Raw genomic sequence first — 24456 nt, 5'->3', positions numbered from 1 at the left:
AGTACATGCATGCATGAATCAATCAATTCTGAATGTCAGTCAAGGTCTGAAAAGAGACTCCTGCTTTGATAAAGAGACCATTCTCACGACCATCACGACCAAGACAGGGTGGGCTGGTGACAAGGCATTCTCAAACTCTATGCCTTCCAGATGACCCAACCCTCAGCTTACCAACCCTCGCACAATCAAGCTTCCACATGCTCCATGAGGGAAGAAAACCCAAGCTGGGTCCTCCAGCATTCCACAATGCATTGCACGAGCAGTGGAGAGCAGCCCTCAGTACTACAGCAACTCTGCTTTGCCTGGCCCTGCAGACCAGAACACTCTTTGGTAAACATGGTCACCAGGTCCCAGGAGCACTCTAACATACAGCAGCAGTGCAGACAACCAAAATAAAAAGACAGAACAGCTCTCGTTGCATCCTACCTCACTTTTAATCTGGGTAGCTTATCTGGACTACCCAGGTTCAGAGCTGAGTTGAAAGAACACCTATTGCCCCAGACAACAACAGATAACTGGTCATGAGAACAGGCTCAATGCTTTTCAAAATGCTAAAGGTGACCTGAGTTCTTTCAGTCACATATGACCGTAAAGGGACAGCTGGGCACATACATTAGATAGACAGATAGATAGATAGATAGATAGATAGATAGATAGATAGATAGATAGATAGACTCTGAGACCTGACACTAATTTTATAATTCTAGTTTTAATTGCTGTGATGCAAGTTCAGATTTACTCCTGATTTTATGTTTTGGTTTAAATAAGATGAGATTCAAGAATCTGTAAAATACCTATATTTTTAGAATTCTGCTTCCCAATGAGAAACAGGTAATTGTTCAGTTGTACCTTGGCAGGAATTGAAAAAGGTCAGACCAGTAAATTAAGTGGCCAACAGTTTTCTCAATGCAATTGGAAAAGAAATGTCTCTTGCCATTGAAAAATGCTTTGCATTTAAATTTTTTTTTAATATGTTTCCATCATTTGCTGAGCTGTCATTTTAATATTTTCTCTCTCTGTTTTCTACTCTCTGCTACTATTCTATAATGTGCTATGCTATTTTCTACTTGTTAAATTAAAAGAACAAACTGTTTGGCAGAAAGCAGCTAGTTTTGTGGCCTTGCAGTCATAACTAGGCTACGTTCCAGCTCTAGACAGATGAACCCTGGAATTTATTTATGCCATTCTGTTTAGTCAAGGAGCCGTGATCCCATTAATTCTATCTATTAGAACAAGTCTTCTTAGTCATGCAATTCAGATTGTTTTCTAACCACTGGGACTATGTGTCCTTACTCTTGTTTTCTCTGTTTGTTTAACCATGTTACCTATTTTCTTCTCTCTTATCACACAAATGATAGTCAGACTCTACTGGGCCTTGCAAAACTTTGGGTGAGCATAGCTTATTTGCTGTTTCCTGTTCAGTGTCATTTTGATCTTAATAACTATACATCTCTTGACTTTTGGTATTCCAAAATTAAATAAATTAAATACAAACAGAAGAGCTAAATTTAGCAACTTCTTTCCCGTTGCTATGGCATAACTATTATAACCAGTAATATGGAGATGAAAACGTACAGACAGTTTTTCGGTTTTAAATACTCATGCACACGTTCTTATTGTGCTGAAGAGTAGTAAATGAAAAATGATTGTTTTCAATGAAACCATATTAATTTCAATAGAAGGTTCTGTTTTAGAATGAAGCTTCCTCCAAGCCCTCATTCAGACTGTAAAGGTATCAGTAGCAGCTGGTGAGAGGCATCTTCAGGGATTAATAAGCAGGTGCTTACCAGTGTTTAGGCAGCACCTTCAAGCTGCCATGCTCTGCCCACAATCCTGCGTGGAGTGGAAGCACTCTGCTCGGCATCTGGCGGGCAGCAGTGTGGGCCTGGTCTCTGCACATGTGCGAGGCCACGCCGGATGCCAGGCAGAGCGCCACCCCTCCCCATGGAATTGCGGGCGGGGCGCAGCAGTTTTCAGGTGTTGCCTAAATGCTGGTAGGCACCTGCTTATTAATCCTTAAAGGTCCCTTTCGCTGCCCCACCGGCCACTACTGAAAGGTGTGTGTGTGCAAAGGAAGTGTGTGTATTGAGATTTTAAAATCTAGAACATTTTTATAGTTATTAAATGGGGCAAGGCAAGTGCTAGGGTACAAAGATGTTGAGTTTCAAGCTTACCTACTGTTTTCAGCACTCTGTAAAAACAGACTGAAGGTGTGTTGTATATTTGATCACTGAAACCAAGTATCTTCTTAGCTCTGTCCTGCTCTACTTGTAACCAAGTCTAGACATTCACACACAGTACTCTCATCTATCTCCTGCACCTTCTTTGCTCTTGAGTGCTTCCCACTCATTCTTTGTTTTCTTGCATCTTCCTGGGCCTGTTCATGCCTAATCCTTTGCTTCAATTCTTCTAGCATTATTTTCTAATTAGCAACAATGCCTGTCATGCTGAAAGGAAGAGTGGAGGTGGCTTAGTGTATTGCAGAGTAACAGGTATGTGCGTCTCCTCAATGCATCTTTGAGTACTCTACACACAGTAACACACAGCATTCCTATGTGAAGTCCCTACCACTGTCAGCAGGCAGCCCAGTGTGAGGAGCAGGACTATTCCCCCACTTCAACAGTATCCCTAATTTCTGCAAAAGTAAAACACAGAATTACAGGGCATATTCTGATAGGTCTCAAACCTGTCCCAGTATCATAGGCAGATGACATGTCTTTGCATCCATCCCAAAGGTGACTGCAAGTACAGTGTTTAACCTTATCTCAAATAAGTGGATGATATGGACAGTGATAGGACAGCACTACCTTGTGTGTGCACGTGTATGTGCACACCCAACATCTATCAGTGATTGGATGCAGCTGATCTTGGAGGCATTGTGGACAAGTAGCTGCCTACAGTACTTCATCAGCAATTTTTAGTATCTCAGTACCATGTAATATTCAAAGGACAAGTTATTGCTTTGGTAATAGGTTGCATTCAGGAAGAACCAAAATTCTGTCTGTTAGGCAGCTAGTATAACTTCACTAGAAAACTTGTGGCAAAAACTATCTGCTAGTGATTTATGCTAATGACCTCAAAAGAGGTTTAAAAACCATTTTTGAGGACAGAAAGAAAAAGTCAGGCAGAGAAAACTGAAGGCCATTTTCAAAAGCTTCAAGGGCAGCATCAAGAAAACTGGCTAGAGAGCCAGCTGCAAGGCCTCTAAAAAATATAGCTGTTTTATTTAGATTTATTGTTTCATGATATATGATGTGAACTAATCAATTTAGTTATATAAACATAATTATTCTATGGCAATAGTTAATTTCCTCCGTTTGGATTTTTGTGGTAATTCTATGACTCACTGAAACTGTATAATTAAAACAAATGGCAGACTGCAATACATTTTATTTCCATTCATTATGGATGACCATGCACCAGTTAGCAAAGACTTCACTTCTTCTTTATGAGCAATGCTGCTAATCTGAAAATAAAATGAGTTTACAGTACTCAGACAAGATTATTGGGGGTCAAATGATGGCATTTCCTTTTAATACATGAATTTGGAAATAATATGCATAGTTAAGAAGATATGGAGTACTGAGATTTAACCTGGAAATGGCTTTTCCTAGGGATAATGATTTCTGCCAGGATAGGATTGTATGATATGTAACCCTCAAACAGAAGTAAGATAACTACGGACAAATAAACAACTATTCTCACATAACCTAATAATTTATTTAGGAATTTATATCCCACCTGCAGTGTCATCACTTCTAGGGCAGCTTTCAAAAGTATTGAAACAATCAAAATACATTTTGCATTTATTTTCCTCTGTCTCCCTTGCTGGAGGAAAATAAATAAATCCACCCAGCCAGCAAATGCTGGCTGGAAAAGAGCTCTGGAGAGCTTGCACAGGCCCTCTGGAGATTGCACCATGAGCACGTGGGCATGGCCCGGTCTCTGGAGGGGCCACACGAGCCCTTCAGAGCTCATTCCCAGCCAATGTTTGCTGGCTGGGTGGATTTATTTCCTTTCCTCTCCCTCCAGCAAGGGAGAGAAAGGGAAATAAATGCATCCAGCCAGTAAACGCTGGCTGGGAATGGGCTCCAGAGGACTCGCATGGGCACTCCGGCAATCGGACCACGACCACATGAAGGGGGGGGGTTACTGGCATGTGCACAGCAGACCCACTGGGGACGGGGAGAACCATAAATAAGGGAAACATCAACACAGGCCTGAAATATAGGAAATGCTAATCTAGGTTCCCATATAACCCAGGATCTGAAACTATGGTTTGATGTGGATTTGTTAACAGTTAATAGGGGGCGGACATTACACTTAAACCAGGAAAGTTCCCTTAAATGAAGAATTTGAAGAAGTGTATAGTAGGAAGGTACAATAGGAAAAGTACTTTCTTCAGGGCTCAGACATTTTACATAGGGATACATTTTCAGTGTATGAAATTTAACTGTACAAAGAAGCTTTCTTATTAACTCTGAATCTTTGCGCATATATATATATATATATATATATATATATATATATATATATATATCTCCTCAGTAATATTCACCTGCTGCCTTTCAAGAGCATTTTGAGCATCAGAGAAAGTGATATACTTACTAACCTGAATGAGCATCCAGCTGAACTGGCAAAGGTAGAAGTAGTGGGTGAGTGAGCCCAAAGCTGAGCAGCTTTCCTCTGAGAGCTGTTGACTTACATAAGCTGAGGCCAGAAATGAAAGCTAGAAGAAAAATGACATTTGTAGCAGATAAACAATGTGTTCAGACTTAAGACAGTCAGCAAATGTGTTTATGATAAAGTCAATATTTATAAATGTTAATATTCTGAAGCCAACTTAATGAGTATGAGGATGTGAACAATTGCTTGATTAAAATCTAACTAGAAGCACAAATCTCAAGACTGAATAGGTGTTTATGGAGTTTCTGCTTGTCTCCATCATCCTTAAAGGACTGCATGATTGCCCCAGGTGGGGTGAAAGCATGGACCAGATATACTACACACTTCACTAGAAAATAAGTGTAAGGGACTCCAAAGTATATACCAGGAGTTACAACCACCATCTTCTTTTCTGCTCATCCTTGAACCTTGGCTCCATCCCTTCTACCATAATAAATGCTCATGCTTGTGCATGGTATGGACCCTGACCTTGGCAGTAATTTATGTGGAATAAATGTGCATACCCATGGGAGTATAAAAGCTTAATATATACAAATATGAATATAAATATAGTGAATATTTATATACTGCTTTCCAACAAAAGTTCCCAAAGTGGTTTACATAGAGATAGACAGACAGACAGACAGACAGATAGATATGGCTCCCTGTCCCCAAAGGGCTCACAATCTAAGAGAAACGAAAAAAGACACTAGCAACAGCCACTGGAGGGATGTTTTGCTGGGAATGGATAGGGCCAGTTGCTCTATCCAAGAGAACCACCACTTTAAAAATACACACACACACACACACACACACACACACACACACACACACACACTGGCATATTCAGGAACACCACCCTGTGGTGGATTGGGCTACCCATATATAGAAACTCCAATTTATCCCCTATTCATATTGTTAGATACATCCTGTTACTTTTCCGTGAAGATGCAATTGCATAAGAACCTACAGCAATATTCATTAAAGGCCCAGAAACCACATATGTCCCATGATGGCTTATCTTGCATCCCTTCAGCTTCTAGTCTCAAAGCCACAGTTATTCTACTAATTTCTAATTGCTATTGACAACTGCAACAGTGCCAGGATGCTTTCTAAAGCTCTGGAAATGTGAGAGCTGCCAAGTTCAGCCCTGAGTGCTGAACTGCTGCCAGCCAATGAGCTCTTGCGATTAAGGCTGAGTGCACAGATGCATGTTCTTCATTCAGTGACAGCAACATTCTGTAAGAACTGCCATGTATAAAACAGCCACTACAGATCACATGTCATAGGCACAGAATTCATATTACCACAGATTACCTCAAACAAAGGCATTATACACATTCAGCAGTGAGGTGATCAATCAACTCTTCATGTATGAATCAGCTCTTTCCCCTAGTTATCAACTGCATATTTTGTGTGCAAACAAGTCATTTAAACAAGACTTTGACTTGTCCATTTCTGATGAGTGTCAGCTACCTGGGATCTTAACTTTTCCTCAGCTTCAACTGCCAGACCAAAAGGAAGGTCTGAACAGAGGCGTAACTATAGGGGGGGCAGGGGGGGCACATGCCCCGGGCGCCATCTTTTCTGGTCACGTGGGGGGTGCTGCCATGACAAAAAAAAATTTAATTTTTTTTAAATTTTTTTGTTAATACAAATGTTTCCTGCTCAGTGCAGCAGTGCTGCAGCAGTCAAGGGAGCGCATCGGCGCCCCCTCCCCCACGAGCGGTCCGTTCCGCACCGCCCGCGCCCCCCCCCATTGCTTTGCTGGCGCCTGGCAGCCAGTCAGTGGCCTGGCTTGGTGGCAGCGGCGGGCGCTTGTGAGGAAAAACCTAAGTATAATGTAGTATGTTGGGGTGGGTGGGTGGGGCGCCATTTCAGTGCTTGCCCCGTGCACCGTTTTCCCTAGTTACGCCTCTGGGTCTGAAATGTACTTCAGAGACAGAAGAGTAGATTCAGTTTTTATATAAAACCTCACAGGTGACATCCTGTCTATCCGGCACTTGCCCTGTGCTTCTGATGCACAGGCACTCTTGCACAAGAGTGCAACTATTTTCAGTGCTCCATTAGCACAGAAATAGGTCCCTGGCCTTCAGAGTTAGTCAGGATGTCAGCCCCTTTGAATAATTATTGAAAAATGGAATAATGAACAAAATAATGTCTTCTTATTCAATACGCCATAGCTTGTGCTAGTAACAATTCATAAGCAATTTTAAGAATTCGTAATTAAAAATCACAGTCTCCTTAATTACTGTAGAATTTTTGCTCCCTCTTCTAGCAGTCTTGGAATGTTTGCCCTCTTCCACTGAAAGTTCAAATCCCAGTCTAGCTTCTAGCTCTTTTATGGGTTACTGGGATGCTAGGTATTTACATGGGTTACAGAAAGTACTATTTTTAAAGAAGCTATTAACAATTCTATAAAATGTCTAGTATTTAGAAGGAGTGGTAAATCTAAATATGTTGTCTGGAGAGTTATAGGCCCCATTCAGACATAATGCCAAACCAGAGGTAACCATGCCAGAGGTCTGTTATCGTCCAAACACATGAGGCCCTAGTTTCACCAAGTGCGGTTCTGCTTTTGCTCCCAAACCTGGATTTGAATCCTCACTTTTGTAGTGAGTTTCACTGCTGAAACCTGCAGTTGGAAGGAAGCATTGTGTCATCCAAATCCTGCCACCTGCCATAACCCGGGTTTTGTGTGCAAGCTCCTCCCGCCACCATAGAGAGGCCAGCTCAGAGCAGCCCAGAAATGTGTCAGTTCTAGGGTAGCCATGTTTCTTGCTGGCCGCCCTCTAAGAGCAGAAGCTCCGCTCTCTGCCGTCCCCTTCTCCTCCTGCTGCTTGGCAACAGAGATGCCACATCCCAGCAGTTCCTGCATTTAAAGGGATGGAATTATATTGGGGAAGCATGCTTTAAATAAAAGAAGGAAAATAGACACATGGGCAAGGAGCCCTTTCATTGACACAACACCTGATCTAGCTCCATTCCTAAGGCTCTCAGAGCTTATTAATGGAGTGTGGTTTCTTGGCCTTAATGTACTCAAAGTTGTAAGTGGGAGGAACCAGACCAATGGACATGCCCAAGAATCCTGGCGGAAGCCAGGGCTATTCATCTAGTACTCCATGAAGAAATATTATTGACTTCCTAGGAGGGGATATATATATATATGTTAAGGCAGACAAAGGAGCCTGGGGTCTAGTTCATTGTGATCAAGGGTGCCACTAGGCTAGAAGGCTTACTCTCATGAAATAAACTTTCCAACTGCTGAGACTGATGCTGTGGCAAATGCAAACCAGCTACCGTGGGGCACTCTAGGATGGGGCACCCATGGATTAGAATCTTCCCTAGCTAGCCAGGTGACCGTGAACAGCACAACCAGACAGGGAAATGTGTTGCAGGGAGGCTGGACTCTTTTAAGGGGTGCTTATATTCTCGGTTCCCGGAAGTTGCCGGGACCAGGAGAGATGTTTCTGAGGGACCATTCCTAGGACTTTGGTGGATCTGACAACCAGGCTGGGTGGTAAAAGCCCTCCAGCCTGCATGCATGTCTCTATGGCCTCTCATGAAAGAGTGGTCCACTCTGGAGCAGAATCCATCTTTATCGCACAAGAAGTATATCTCATGTGATTTAATCCTGCTCTAGATTGATGGTTTTTCTCATGAGATTTGGCCAAGATCAAGTATGCTCGCACCCAGGGGAAGCGGCTGGTCCCCCTTCCCCTACCAACTTGTACAAAAAATAGAGCAATTCTACCAAACATCAAAGGGACAATTCCTAAGCAATCTCACCCTCTTCCTAGCAGTCTCATCCTATCCATCCATCCATAAGCACTCGTGCACAGGGTAGTGATAGGGGTCTAGCTGGAGGAAAAAATAGAAGTCACTGGAGAAATGAGGAGGGGGGCATGCATCTCATGGCATATCTGCTGGAGGATGGGCTGGTGTGAGTGTGTCACAAATGGGCATTGCTGGTAACAAACTCATTCTGTGAACATGTGAGAAAAAGTAGAGGAATCACTTGTACAGTCTATCCTTAACCAGTACCAATAGGAACAGAGAGGCCCAATACTCTCTTCCCAGGGAGGGAAGAGAGGGGCCACAAGACCAAACTGCGGAAAACTGTAGTAGGAGCAGTGTGAGGAAAGGGTTAAAATGTTTTTGCCCTGCTGAGGTAAGGTGAACACTCAAAAAAGGACGACTGCACTGAGTACGCCTGTTCTAACATTGAAGCCAATGGTTGCAGCTTCACTAGTGTGCTGATGCTTTGCCAACAGTCTGGTGATGCGAGTAGGAAGGGGCTTACTGGGATGCAGTCTGGGTGGACTAGGAAGAGTGGTGCTCCGTAGATAGTCCAGGAGGCCTTAATACCATTGTCATGGACGGATCACTATCTGGTGAAGCTTGGGCTGAGGGTGGACCCAATATACCTCTGGTAGGGGACCAGTTAGGTTGGTCCACTCTCGGAGGCTTATAGATCCTAATGGATTCCTGACAGCTCAGGGGGATTTTCTTGCTGTGAGAGTGGATGATCCTGTGGATGCTCTGGTCTCCCTTGGGTACAACGAGATGAGTCAGGCGCAGGGGCACAGCTAGAAGAGAGGGGGCCAGTGTTCACCCCTCTCCCTGGCAGCCCCTCAGAGTGAGAGAGATAATGAAAGAAAAAGGGAGGTGTGGAGCTGGGGGCCCTTTGGAGCTTGGGAGCCCAGGTTCTTTGAACCCATCTGCTCAATTATAGCTACATCCCTGGTCAGGCGATTGACATGGTTGCACCTAAGCATCCTCCCCTGACCCACTGAGTCCCCCTGGTATACAGGTGAATTGTGGACAATGAAGCAGGCTGGTAGATGGCTTGAGTGTCAGTGGAAAACTAAGAATGAATGTGACCAAACACAGGCCAAAGCCCATATTAGCGCCTATTCCATGTGCTGATGGCGGCGAAAAATCCTACTTTTCATTTGCTCAATGTTGTCCAGCGGAACATTGTCAAGTGTTTTGAGGCCTCCTATGTGTGGACCCCATAGACCATCAAGCAGTACCCTCGGCAGCCCACTGTGATCAATTTGCATTACATTTTGTGGGGGAAAAGGTTTTTGCAGCAGCAGAACCAGATGTTGCCAATTCACTGTCTGGTCTTGTTATATTGGATGGTTTTCAGACTGTGTTGCCTGAGGAGGTGGACAGACTGCTTGGAAGGCTGAGGAGCATGTCCGTGTTCCAGCCTTGCCCTTCGTGGTTGGTGAAGGCCGCTAGGGAAGGACTGGGTCCATGGTGAATGACTCTCTAGGTGCCCCTTCTGCTGAATAAGGCAGTCATTAGGCCTCTCCTTAAAAAAAAAAGAAGAAGAAGAAGCTCTCATTGGACCCAGATAACTTTAGAGCCCTCAGTGTCTAAGCTCCCCTTATTGGGCAAGGTGTTGGAGAGCATGGTAGCATCTCAGCTCCAGGCACTCCAGATGAATCTGATTACTTAGATCAGCATGGTACAGTGGTTAGAGTAAGGGACTAGGACCAGGGAGACCCGAGTTCAAATCCCTATTCAGCCATAATATTTGCTGGGTGACTCTGGGCCAGTCACTTCTCTCTCAGCCTAACCTACTTCACAGGGTTGTTGTGAGGAGAAACCTAAGTATGTAGTACACCACTTTGGGCTCCTTGGAGGAAGAGTGGGATATAAAATGTAAATAATAAAAATAATTCTGGCCTGGATACAGGACAGAAACTGCCTTGGTTGCCTTGATGGATGACTTATTCTGGAGATAGACAGAGGGGGTGTGTCTGTTCATTCTTCTGGACCTCTCAGCGGCTTTCAATACCATCGACCATGGTATCCTTCTGGGTCGTCTCTCTGGGTTGGGACTTGGAGGCACAGTTATATAGTGCCTCTGCTCCTACGTGGAGGATCATATTTAGAAGGTGGTGCTGGGGGACCTAATGGCACAGTTGGGAAATGCTTGACTAACAAGCAGAAGGTTCCTGGTTCGAATCCCTGCTGGTACTATATCAGGAAGCAGCGATATAGGAAGATGCTGAAAGTCATCATCTCATACTACGTGAGAGGAGGCAATGGTAACCCCCTCCTGTATTCTACCAAAATAAAACCACAGGGCTTCATGGGTGCCAGGAGTTGAAATAATTTGATGGCACACTTTACCTTTTACCTTTGCTGGGGGGCACCTGCTCCACCCCTTGGCCTATGGGGTGCCACAGGGATTATTCTATGATCTTTAACACCTACATGAAACATGTAGCAACCCATGGGGGTGGTTGGCACCTTATGTGCTCTACACCACCACTTGCTCTGGGCCACCCTGGTGCCCCCCAGGTGCAGTTATCGGGCAAGAATTATGGAGGTCCATAATTCCCTATGGGGAAGAACTCCTTTACATCTTTAAAAATAATCCCTCTGCCAAATTCCTTTGAAATAATTCTGGCAACTTCCTTGCCCCAACTGGGCACTACCACCCACCCTACTCTGCTCTGGGCCACCCCTTTCCTCCCAACATGAAGCTATACTTTTGCTGAAACCTCCATTCTTCCCTATGAAAAATTCTACACTTCAAAAATTCACCAAAAATCTGCCCTTTGCCCAATTCCTCTGAAATTTGGGTGGTAGTTTCCACCCACTGGGCACTACTACCCCCACCAACTAGTTTTTATCCAGGGCCATTTTTCAAAATCCAAAATGTTTCGGATTCGGATTTTGCAATTTCGAACAAAGAACAAAATTGGGGTGTTTCGGATTGGCTGATTTCAAACAAAGAACAAAACGGGGGTGTTTCGGATTCGGGCCAAAAACAAAACAGAAAAACAAAACAAAACGCACAACCCTACTTAGCATAGAGTTCTATAGATTTTGCACTTCTCCATTCTGTGCTTCCAGAGAGGATTTTTCAGTTCAGACTGTGCAATCTGCAAATTCTGCTTAATAAAGATCCAATGTCCATATAAAAAGAAAGCAGCACTGAATGCTTTCCTGTCATGGCCTTTGGCCTTGACCTGAAACAGCTTCAGCTAAATTTAACAAGGAGTTCAAAGCGTAGCCTGCCAACTATCCTATCTTGTAAGTGATACTATTGTACCATGTTAGGAATAACATCTGCATCCTGGCATGAACACACCATTGAAATCATTTAGCACTTTAAAATGCTGACCACCGAAAAGCAAAAAACGTGCAAAGGTTGCAAATGAGACCTACTGACACTTTTAAGAGAAAGATATTTCTAATTTGAATCACTGCTTACAGATAACATCCACCCACCTACATACAATAAATTATATGCATTAGAATTATAGATGCAACATTAGAAGTCATTGTAAACTTTATAAAGTGTAATATCCTGACTACCCTTAATATAGTCCCTCCCCAAGTGTTTTCAATATTATAGCCTTGCAACTCTCAAAGTAGCTAGCATGATGCAATAGACAGGGATAGGGCAGGGCTGCACAACTTTGGTCCTCCAGCTGTTGTTGGACACAAATCCCATCATACACAGTTCCCAATATCCAGGGATGATGGGAGCTGTAGTCCAACATCTTCAAGAGAACTTAAAGTGTAATCCTGGGATATTGTGTCAGACTCAGTCTGAGGAAATTTAGTTTCAAATTCCCTCTTTCTCTTGAAGTGCACTCAGTGAGCTTGTGCCAGACAGAGATTATGTTCAATGTACATACAGTTTGTGTATAGTGTACACAAGTACCAATCTGTATGCACATACAGTTATTGACATGTTATGTTCAACATGCATACAATACACTAGATATTGTATTGGGGCTGTACCCAGGTTCACTTTTAAAACGAATGCATGTACAGTCATCCACACAAAAACACGTACAGTCAATCAGATATACTAGATATCCTACCTCCGAAGCCATCTTGTTCTCCTTGACAGAACAAAATCTTAGTGGTTTCAGAGTGTGAGAACTTCTATTAGTCCATGACAAAGACGTGCAGCCCAGTCTTTGCCATTGTCACAAACATAAACAGGAGTCTTTACAATTATACCTCAAGTGAAATTACTTCCCAGAAAAGTGGAACTCTGCCCCTTACTTGCCACCAAAGTGAGATATATGCTCCTTACTATAAGAAATCTTGATAACTCCATGGCACTAATGAATGAATCCAGGTCAGCCCAATCACTCTTTGAGTCCTGCACAAATGGCCATTAAGAGACTTACTCCTCTCTCGGCCATAGATTAGCACATGCCACCCCTGAACTGTACAGTGCCTGAGAAGAAATGTTGATGTAGCTGTCCAAAGGCTGTTTTGTCACTCCTGATTGTGAGGTCATTCACAATACTGGGTACACCAAGGCAACAGCCTCAACATTCAGGACAATGGGGAAACCTGTGGAAGCGCTCCATGAGCAACCGCCCATTTTGTTCTGCTGCCTTTGAAGGGAACAGTAGCCTCACAGCACTGTGTTACAGACACACAACACTGTGCTAGATGTCAGCTATTCTTTTTGAGTGATTCTGCTCCTGTTTGTAGATAGGTTTTAGCAGGGATTCCCGTTCTGCCCCATGGGAGCTGTGGAGTTCTGTTATGTCCCCTATGATTTTTAACATCTACACAAGAGAGTTTGGAGAGATCATCAAGTAGAGTGTCATCGGTAGGCTGATGACACTCAGCTTTCACTCCTTGTCAGTCAACACAAGCCAGCAGAATCCCTGAATTGCTGTCTGGCATAAGTAATGGGCTGGATAAAGGCCAAAAACTGAAACTCAGTGCAGATAAGACAGAGATGATTTGTTTTTATTTATAAGATTTCTGAACAGCCTTTCAATATATAATTTCCAGAGTAGTTTACACAATGTAAAACAGTACTAAAAAAAACCTGACAACACAAAACCAGCAAATAATTAAAACATCAGTTAAAAAAGAGCACAGCAGCAAAACAACATCTCAAGTGGGCTCCCTGCTTCTGAAGGCTGGGAGAGGGGGGGAGAGAGAGAGAGAGAGAGAGAGAGAGAGAGAGAGAGAGAGAGAGAGATGTTTTGCCTGCCTCTTGAAAGATAATAACAGATAATAAGAGAGAGGAGGCAGAGTGAATGGGCATAGAAGTCCTTCTTGTAGAGGCTAACAGAAGCTATTCTCACGACCAGGGGAAATCGGGCTAAGGGAGCCTAGCCTGCTTTCCCCTGGTTATCTGCTGCCACGGGAGCTGTGTGGCTCCTGGCAGCAAACCACAAAAACCAGCCCTCCACTTCAATGGGGTTAGCGGAGCAAGCGCTCCGCTCACCCTGTTTTGTTGATCGTGTACTGCCGTGGCGTGTCTCGGTGCCGCTGCAACATATGGGGATACCCCTGCCGGGAGGCTGAAACAAGCCTCCCTGTCCTGGAGGTCTCTCCAGAATGCCCCACGCACTTGCGCAGGGCATCCTGGAACTTGCGCAGGGCAGCCCCGCCACCCCTGCCGGCTCTGTGATGGAGCCAGCAGTCATGTGGGCGGGAGATCCGGCTGCCCAGGGACGGCTCCCTGCACAACCCCGATCGTGTGAAGCGCCTCACAGTCTCCATAGAAGATAGTGAGCCTGTTCATATGCACGTGCCAAACAGGGCTTAGAGAGCCCTGCCTGGTTTTGCACGTGCGTGTGACCCACTGGGATCACTCCACGGCAAACCCGCTTGTGGAGCCTCCCCTCAAAATGGGTTTAGGAAAGCAAACACTCTCCTAACCCCTTTTTTCTGATTGTATGCAGCCATAGCTGGCAGACTGGGGGGGGGGGAATCCCAATAATGCACTGTGCACTCACGTGGTGCATTATTTGAGCTATGGGGGTGGGGCGTCCTGGCACCCTAACCCTCGGAGTTACCAGCAGGAGCCAGGGCTCATCTGGGAGGGCGATCTGCCCACCCAAGGAGGAAAAGCTGCTCATCTGTGAGGAAGGTACGTTTAATCTGCCTTCCCCGCAACCCGCTCTGGAGCCCTTTTCATTGCTCATGAGAAGAGGCTCAGTGGCTGACATCCTGACAAGATTTACTTGAGGAAATACAATTGAAATTAAAAGGACAAGTTAGCTTGTCCTTTTAAAGTCAATGGGACTTCCTTGAGTAAAGTTACTCAGCATGTCAGCCGGTGCCTTTAACCAGGGTCTCACTGGCTGACTCAAATCCTGGAAAGCTTACTATAGGAGGGAGAAGGCATTCCCTGAGAGAACTAAGACCCAAACTGTTGTGACCTTTGACTGCAGAATGTTTGAATAGCCTACTCTACATTGAGTCACACACTCCCCCCAATAGCAGTTTGGATTTTGAGGGTACTCCTGGACAGTTTTGCTCCCATAGTCTCAGGTATCAGCTGTGTACTTCATAAATCAGAATGTCAGCCACTGTTCCTTAAACAAACAAACCCTCCCCACTACATTGGTCCCTTATTTCTGAGTCCAGTTCAAAATGCTTATTTAGGTTGTGTTTAACTGAAGGAATGTCTCTTCTCGTACATCTCCCTTTCACCCCTAGACAATAAAGTAATGCAGGAAGGCTCTTTTGTGTGTGCCCGATTGTCTAAAGTCCAGTGGGTGATCATAAGATCTAGATGTTCTGATAATGGAGCCTTAGTTATGGCACTTCTTGTCTAGAGGGGTTCACTTAGCATCTTTCCTATTGGTTTTCAATCAGCAGGTGAAAACCTATTTATTTCTATTTCAAAGAGCTTCTAATAGAGTGCAGTTAAAACTGGCACTTTTTATCTTTTAATTCTTGCAGTTACTTATTTTGACCCTTTACATGGAGCTTTTATGCACAGTTTACCATTAGTTTACGGGGAGGCTGTACTGCGAACTCGAAGTTGCCCCCCAAAACTGACACAAATAGTGGAATATGTTTACCCCGGATATAAATCAGGCTACACTCTAATGCACAGAGAAAACCCCCAATTTTGTGAGAACTGCTCCCTGATAACTTGCAGGGACTTCAGGGTAAACCTAGCCGATATGTGAACACACCCCTTCCATTCTGGAGGAGATGGGGCTTCAAAAGCCCCATGTGAAAAGCTTCAAGGTGAATTACTACTGATAGACATATGAAGCTCCCCCCGCCCTGCCATGTAACCTTGAGAACTTTCTATTGGAAAGCAGTATATAAAACAAACAACAAGAATACAACCACCATCTTATACCGAGTCCAACTATTGGTCCATCTAACTTAGTAAACTGACGGGCAGCTGCTCCCGAGGGTCTGAAGCAGGGTTTTTTCCTACCTGAGGTAATTTAATTAGAGATGTCAAGGATTGCTCGGATCCCTTTTTATCTTTTTGATTTGTTAAGTCACTGTATTTTATTATAAGTGGTTCAGCAAGCTTTGGTACGGAGCAGAAGATAAATTTAATAAGGAAACATGAATTAATGATTTGCTCAGGAGCCAACACTGGTCAGTTTAATGTTTTCAAGCATCTGACAAAATAAACAGATCTTTTCGTGGAAGCTTCCCTCTCACTGTGATTATTTAGAGTTAAAATAAATTCTTAGTAGGAAGGGTAAAATATCAGCATGTGTCTACTGTGAATAATGTTGGTTTTGGAATACTCCTCAGGATCATGTTATTTCCAATTGAGCTTTATGAATTTGCCTTGGGGAAAAACACCTCCTTAATGCTTCTGTTTCAGTTAACTACAGCTTCAAATATAGCAGCAAGATCATTAATGCTTTTTATTAACTCTAATAATACAAAAATGAATCTTTCAAAACAGCTGGTGTTAATCTTTTGCTATTTCTTTCAGAAGGCTTAAAACAAGCCACTGAGCTCATTTAAGAACCCTGATGCCAGTTTTGTCAAAGTGCAGCACAACATTCAGTCTGTACATTTTAAGAACATGAAAACTAAAAGAAAATAACCAGATGTATCTAAGTTTATTTTCTTTGTTGATTTTATAGACTGTTGATGGAATATGAACCAGCATGCATGGTGCAGGGATTGTGCAGAGGGACGGCTAAACTCCTTCTTTAACGGCAGCTCCTGTCCCCCTGGAGCTTTCCCAGACAGCAGGCTTTAATGCTAGGCTTTACTGCGAGTTCCAAGGTGTCCCACCCCAAATAACACAAAAAGTGGAAGTGGTTAGAGTGTTGGACCAGGAAGACCCGAGTTCGAATCCCCATTCAACCATGAAACAAACTGGGTGACTCTGGGTCGGTTATGTATCTCTTCGCCTAACCTACCTCACAGGGTTGTTGTGAGGATAAAAATAACCATGTACACCTCTCTGAGCTCCTCAGAGGAAGAGTAGGATATAAATGTAAAATAAATACATATATACATATTTTTACCCGGGATATAAATTGGGCTACACTCTAACAGCACTGAAAACCCTAAAGTGTGTGTGAGTGCTCCCTGATAGCTCGCAGGGACTTCTGGGTAAATTTAGCCAATATGTGAAAGCTCACCCTCCATTCTGGAGGAGATGCGAACTAAAAGCCGGGCGTGAAAAGCTTCCAGGAAAGCAGTCCTCCAAGATCAGGGGGCCTCTGCAATGGCATCCCATGAAGCAGATGGGATTCAGCTGGAAGGAATCTTTGCCTCTTCCCCACTATATGATCAGAAACACTTTCTGCTCATGCACCAGGAATTTGGAATGCCACTACATACATATAAGGATCCTTTGGCCTCTCTGAGTCAACTGAATTACCCAGGACTGATTCACACTACGCAGCAAGGATGCTTGCTACACGCACACCAGTGCTGCTGTGCTAAACCCAGTAACTGTGGAGGTGCAGGATGAAGGGGGACATGCAGTGCCAAATAGCCAAGGACATCCAGTGGCTCCAAGGAGGCATAGACCAGGCATAAAGGCTGTTAACTTTATGTTCCTTAGACACAGGTCTCCACTTGACACAGCACTGAAAATGCTCTTATACCTGCAGCAACTGTACTTGCAATGCAAAGTATGGACCAATTTTCAATAGGAGGATCAAAATTGTTCGTGCTACAGTTGGGGGCTCCTGACAATTTGGGGGAGAGAGATACTCCCGTGCCTAGAAACCTTCAAAGTGTTTTCCCCCGCAAGAGCTACAGCACCACACATATTTTAAGCAGTGCCAGGAGTCAAAATCGACTTGACGGCACACTTTACCTTTATATCACTGGGGGCAGGGAGAGTACTTTGAAGGCTTTGGGAGCTTATACACCTGTATAAGCCCTGAGAAAGAAAGAAAGAAAGAAAGAAAGAAAGAAAGAAAGAAAGAAAGAAAGAAAGAAAGAAAGGAACATGCACTAATACATTTGGGAAGTGAATTTAATTATAGATGTTCCTTTAGTCCTGGGGCAGAAGCAGGGGCTAAATTTTGAACACTGGAAGGTTATGGAATGCTATGGTCAATGGAATTATATGCCAAGGGCCACAACCCTAAAATTCTAAGTTAATGGGACTTTCAAACAGTAAGTGGCATATAACCATGGAAGACTCCAAAACAGGGGCCTGAACCTGTAGGGATGGTTTCACGAAAACTGATGTTTGTGAGAGATAATAAACACAACCATCAGGGATGTGTTTCTTCTGTAACAGAGTGTTTCTGGAGCATGTGGAGAGTGTCAAAAATAGTTGCCCGTGCACTGGATATGTGGTGAGCAGTACTGGATGTGTGTTATTCAGGATGTCAGCCAGTGTATCTTATTTCAATGATGCATGTGAGAAAGTCTCACACAGTATTCTTGTTGACAAGATAATACTACTGTTAGGTCGATTCACAGCTGGTTGAATAACCCAATCCAGTGAGTACCCATTAATGGCTCCACACATCAACCTGCAGGGAGATATTGATTGGAGTGCCACATGGCTTTGTCCTGAGCCTTGTAGTGTTCAACGTTTTCACAAATGATTTGGAGGAGAGATTAGAGGGAAAGCTTATCAGATTTGCTGACGACACAAAGCTGGGGGTAATTAACATAGGAAGCTGCCTTATACCAAGTCAGGTCATTGGTCCATCTAGCTCAGTACTGTTTACACAGACTGGCACCGGCTTCTCCAAGGTTGCAGGCAGGAATCTCTCGGAGCCCTATCTTGGAGATGCCAGGGAGGGAACTTGGAATCTCTTCCCAGAGCGGCTCCATCCCCCACAGGGAATATCATACAATGCTCACACATGTAGTCTCCCATTCATATGCAACCAGGGTGGACCCTGCTTAGCAAAGGGGACAAGTCATGATTGCTACCACAAGATCAGAATCTCAGAAAGCAGAATCAAGATTCAAACTGATCTGGACAAATATTGGGCCAAAGTCAACAAGATGAAGCTAGAGACTAATGCAAAACCCTGCGTTTAGGTAAGAAAAACCAAACACCCAAATATAGGATGCGGGAGACTTGACTTAGCAACAGTATGTATGAAAAGGGTCTAGGATCTTAGTGGACCGCAAGATGAACATGAACCAGCAGTGTGATGCAGTTGCTAAAAAGAGCTAATTCAATCATAGGCTGCATTAACAGAGATATAGTGTTCCACTCTATTCTGCGCTCACTTTGTATACTGAGACCAGTTCTCTGGGCCCCACATTTTCAAAAGGATAGTGATAAACTGGAACTGTTTCAAAGGAGGATGACCAAGAAGGTGAGGGGTCTGGAAACCATTCTATGAAGGACAGCTGAAGGAGCTGGGTATGTTTAGCCTGGGGAAAAGAAGACTAAGGGGGGATATTAGAGACATCAAGGCTGTCACATGGAGAAAGGAATGGACTTGTTCTCTGTTCCTTCTGAGGGCAGAACTAGAACCAATAGATTGATATTACAAGAAAGCAGATTTAGGTTAGATATTAGGAGGAAATTTTTAACTGTAAGAACAGCAGTGATAGACTCTTTAAAGGCTATCAAACAGGCTGGATGACCATCTATCAGAGATGCTTAGCTGTTTTTTGCTCTGAGCAGGGGGGATTAGACCAGAAGATCTCCAAGGTTCCTTCCAACTCTAATATTCTATGATTCTAAGTAGTTTATAGGCAGGGGCGTAGCCACGATTGGGCAATGAGGTTCAAAGAACCCAAGCCACCTCTTGCTGCACCTCGTGGTCCCGACACTCCCCCTGCGTCTGATGTCAGACGCCTGCCCGGGAGTTAAATGGCCAGCGCTGTGTTTGCAACAAAACCAAGAGTGGCTCTCCCTGACTTAAAGGCAGGGAGAACCACGTCTGGCTGCACTGCAGATGCAGCACTGGCCCCGATCTAGCTCCCAAACAGGGCCGCACGGACCCATTCAAGAGCTAGACCACACCTCCGTGTCTGAAGTCAGACACAGGGGGTGTGGCTAACTGCCCATGTCTGACATCAGAAGTAGGGGGCAGGACGAGGGGGCCACTGCAGAGGCTGGACACAGGCCGCTGCTGGACTCCCTCTGCTAGTGTTTATAGGTCAGTATATATGCTTCATATGCATATGAAGTTTTGTATCCAAAAATATGTCTGAAAATAAAATCATATTCAGCCATTATGTTGTAGATATCCGTACACATGTACATGTTTTTGTATTCATTCAAAAAGTGAACCCGGGAACAGGGCCCCTCCAAAGCAGATAATAGTTATGAAGTCTACTACTGTATGTTTATGGAACATTATGGGCTGGGTCAGATGGACACTTGCCCCTACACATGGTAAATTTGGAGCCGCACCAAGAACACACCTGCCCTGACTTCACCAGGCAATATGCTGATGTGTTCTCAGCATGCCCTTTGATAATGTGTGAGGGATGTTAATCAGAATCACCCCTCTACATGTGCTTCATGTAGAAGAGGGATTCCAATGAGCACCCACCACACAGGATTAAAGGACATGCCGAGAACACATCAGCACATAGCCTGGTGAAATCAGAGTGGGTGTGTTCTTGGTATGGCCCCAACTTTACCACATGTAGGCGTAACTGTTCATCTGAACCAGCCCAGTGCGTGAATAGGGCTTAAGTCCTGTTGAAATAAGGAATCTCCCTTCCAAGTAAATAGGTTTAGGATCAGAGTATTAGTCTGTGAACCTGAATTCAGCAGTCTCATTGCAATAAACTTACAGGAAGTACTTGCATGTACTTCCATGTATTAGCTGTAGGACTGCAGCCTAATGGTGTGAGCCAAATGTTTGCTTGGCTACTAAATAAATTCTTAGGATGGTGCACACTGGCTGCTGTGCACAATCTCACAGCCCAAGACTCAGGTACTGTATGTGCATATGGCTGTGTAAATCATCTGATCACTTCTAGTATTTGGTGTTTATTTATGAAAAATGAGAATAAAAGGTCATTCATGGGTCAGTAAAACTATGGTGCTTTTCCTTAACAAAGTCTCCTTTGCATTCCAGAATATGCATTTCCTGCTTAGTTAAAAAAAGAAGTGGTTAAGCAATTACTTATATAACTGCTGATGTTTCCAGCTTAAAATGAGTGATTATATACACAGTGTAATAGAAGGGTGTGTCCCACCCTGTTGTCCTATGGTAATCTGTGGTTTGGGTTTGTTTGTTTTTTACTACTAGGTGTGAAGAGGGTGAAGGCCATTGTTTACTTCCTCATACATTTCAGTAATTCTGCTGTAAACAAAAATTAAGATGAATAACCTGAAGGAAAGCCAAGGCTGGAAATCTGCTGTTCTCATTTTAAAATGCTGACAACCTTTAAATAGTTTGTTAAGCATTTCTGTGCAATGTGTGCTTTCTTACTTTAAAGTTGCTTGATTAGATATAGTTTACTTCAACAGAGTTGTGAAGGCCACTGCCTATAATGTTCACATGATCCTGTGCAAACGAGCAGGCCTGCACAAATAACTAACATAGAACACCAGGCATTTATGGTGGCCCATAAGGGACTCAATAATGTCATTCACACCGTCAAATACTGTGTTCCACCTGGGTTTGGGAGCTGCATGTGCTCCCAGTTTTCAGGTATGTGGAAGCAAGGTAGGATGAAAAGCTACCCAGGTTTTCCTCTTACCTTGCTTCCACACAACTGAAAATTGGGAGCACACATAGCTCCCAAACCCAGGTAGAACACAGTTTTAGACTGCGTGAATTACCTCAACCTGTTTTTGCTCTTTTGCTCTACAAAACAGGAGAAGTTAGGTGAAGCAAGTGGCAGACTGCCATATATGATACCGATGGTCTGCATTTGATTTGGTGAGTCACAAGTGTGCTGACCTGGCTTAGGGAAGCTTCGCTAATTTCTTCAGAGGTGGAGGAGGTACTATAAATGGGAAACTTATACCTGATCTGGTATGCACAGGGGCAAGGGTGTAGCTAGGGGAGAGGGGGCCCGTGTTTACCCCTCTCCCCGGCAGCCCCTCCAAGTGAGAGAGATAATGAAGAAATTAGGAGGGGTGGAGCTAGGGGGCCCTCAGGAGCTTGGGGGCCTGGGTTCTTTGAACCCATTTGCTCAATTATAGCTATACCCCTGCACAGGGGCTTCTCTCATCCAGCAGTCTGAGCGCTGATGGACTTGGTGGATAAAGGAACTCCCCACCCCCACCAAAAGTAGTGGTTTAGAATAACTGTTATAATATTAATTTGTCCAACCTCATCAGAACAATGTAGGCAGCTGACACAATTCTAAAATACTATATCATTAAAACCACAGTGAAATCATAATATAGGAACCTTGAAAAACACAATATTAAGACCTCTGTTAATATAAAACTGCGGACTCACAAAAGCGCTGCTAAGTGCCCTTCTAAAGGGAAAGGTTTTACATTATTTTCTAAAGGACTGGAAATTCAGTCAGGTGGGCTTCTTTGTGTAGCATTTTCCAAAAAGTTGGACCTACAACTTTGAAGCCCTGGTTCTTCCTCCTTTGATTTAGTGTCAGCCATTTATGGTGTTTTAAGCAGAGCATGACCTGCTGATCTTCAAGGACAAGAGAGCTCATATAGAGCAAAGCACTCTCTAAGATGTGTTAGATTCAGATAATATAAGTTTTCCATAGCTAAATACCAGCACCTTCAATTGGGCCTGGAACCAATGAATAGAGCAGTCAGAGGACCATCCATTTTATGAGTCCTTACCTACTTCAGGAGGTAGAATCTCAGACAGCCAAATTTTGCAACGTTTCCAATCCATTTTCAAGAGTAGTACAACACAGAAAGCATGATAGTAATTGATCCTTGGTTTTATAAAAGCAGAAGGCGGACAACAGTTGCTTGAGTTCTGTACTTTATAAGTTCCCTGATACTAGAGGAGTCTTTGTATAATCTTGTCATGGAATAACTACAAAGAAGTTCTCAGAACGATTATCCTGAGATGACTTTTTGACACTCACTTTGTGGCAGACACCAAGAAGGAACTTTTTATCATGTTTACTTTTTTGAGTTCCAGACCACAAAGTCTAATGCTGGGCATCGTTTGAACATGTTCTTTGAATCAGTTGAAGCAACAACAACAAATACTTCTGAATCTGATATGAATCCACTTATATATATAAAGAACTTAATATCTCTTTACCCTTTAGTTACAATGCACAGTCCACTTACCCTGAGGTAATTAGACTTTAAACAGATTTCTCTGGCATAGAAGTTGGGAGCAGAACCCATTTTGGATTCTTATCAGACACTAAGCACACTTAATTGAAAATATATTACATTGAAATCAATGTTCCAAGTAAATGCATCCCATGTCAGAGATGGAATATTTAGATTTTCTATGAATAGTTTAGAAGTCATTTAACTTTTGTTTCTTCAGATACGTTGAAAAACTGTTTTCCCAACAGGGACTATGCTTGGCATGAGATGAATGTTGTTTCTTAGCAACATTATTGTTTAATCCATAAGGATTCATCCAACATTGGGAAGATTCCTCAGCAAACTGAAAACAGACTCCTCCCTTGGTCATCAAATGTTCAAAGTAACACCAAACCCAGTACCACACTGCACATGAACTTATTAGCAGATCAGGTTAGCTCATCAGCCAAGGTCATGCCTATATTGAAGAAGTTTTAAAAGTACAGTTATCAGATGGTTTCAAAAGGCCCACACAGGATCATGGAAAGGCCCACACAGGATCACCAAGACAGTCTAGATATATTGTATTCAATATATTATTTATTCCAATGGGACTAATAATAATATTATTGCAGCCATTGTTATTAGAATGGAAGCTTTAAAGAATATATGGAAATTGTAATTCAGCAAGGACCAACAAACACCAATAACTTTGTTAGGCACACCATAACAAATTGTTCTCTGGGTGGCTCATGTCGGTAGTGAAGATTGTGAAATCAGTAGCAATGACTGGCTATGCAGTTCTAACACTACAGAGATATGGGGTAGACAGAAGGCTGTATGGCTTCAATTAACTGAGCAACGCAGATCCCAGAGAAAAGCAGGAAGGCAGAAGTTTCTAGAAAAGGAGAGGTAGAAGCACAGGCATAGGAAATAAGAATGCAGGAAGCAAAAAGAAGTGGGGTGCTTATGAAATGAGTGTAGGGATGGGGGAAACAGTGAGCAAAGTAATGAGGGGAAGAGAAGGTCAAAAGCAGGGGTTCGAGAGGAGAAGAAATGCTGGGAGAGTTAATGATTATAGAGGAGAATTGTACATGGTCAGGAGCTGCAGAGATGAGGAACCACCACTTGCTTTGAAATGACTTTTGACTGAAACGTCTAGTGTTGTATTTAATACCATAAAGCATCCAGTATCTTGCTGCAGTACCAAAAAAGTCTAATTTACACTTGGGGCTTATGCCAGAGCAACATATCACCAGTTATAGTAGCAGAAGTATGAATGCAAGCTGCTCAGGGCTAACATGCACTTAATCCTTAGCTAGTGGATTCTGATAAGTTTAGCACAAAAGTGGCAAGTCCAGCAGAGCTCAACAAGGAAGGGGGATGTAGAGATCATCTATCTGTTC

The 24456-nt window shown here is 43.5% G+C and overlaps 1 protein-coding gene across 14 annotated transcripts in view; it reads right to left on the bottom strand.

The window, feature by feature from the left end:
* Positions 1-24456, bottom strand: part of ADGRV1 (adhesion G protein-coupled receptor V1) — a 457213-nt gene that overhangs the window by 111825 nt on the left and 320932 nt on the right. For 12 of the 14 annotated variants that reach the window (XR_008315162.1, XR_008315163.1, XM_053290673.1 and 9 more), the window contains one exon: positions 4613-4729. Coding sequence is in view for 10 of the 14 variants with exons in the window: in XM_053290673.1 (XP_053146648.1) it covers positions 4613-4729 (117 nt within the window). In the remaining 4 variants the exon portion in view is untranslated. Of the gene's footprint in view, positions 1-2174; positions 2448-4612; positions 4730-24456 lie in introns of those variants that run through there. The other 2 variants (XR_008315164.1, XR_008315165.1) reach the window with 2 other exon arrangements.

Source organism: Hemicordylus capensis, chromosome 2, assembly GCF_027244095.1.
Source record: "Hemicordylus capensis ecotype Gifberg chromosome 2, rHemCap1.1.pri, whole genome shotgun sequence".
Lineage (NCBI taxonomy): Eukaryota > Metazoa > Chordata > Lepidosauria > Squamata > Cordylidae > Hemicordylus > Hemicordylus capensis.
Note: the sequence above shows the minus strand (reverse complement) of the source record. Positions and strands in the feature narration are given on the sequence as shown.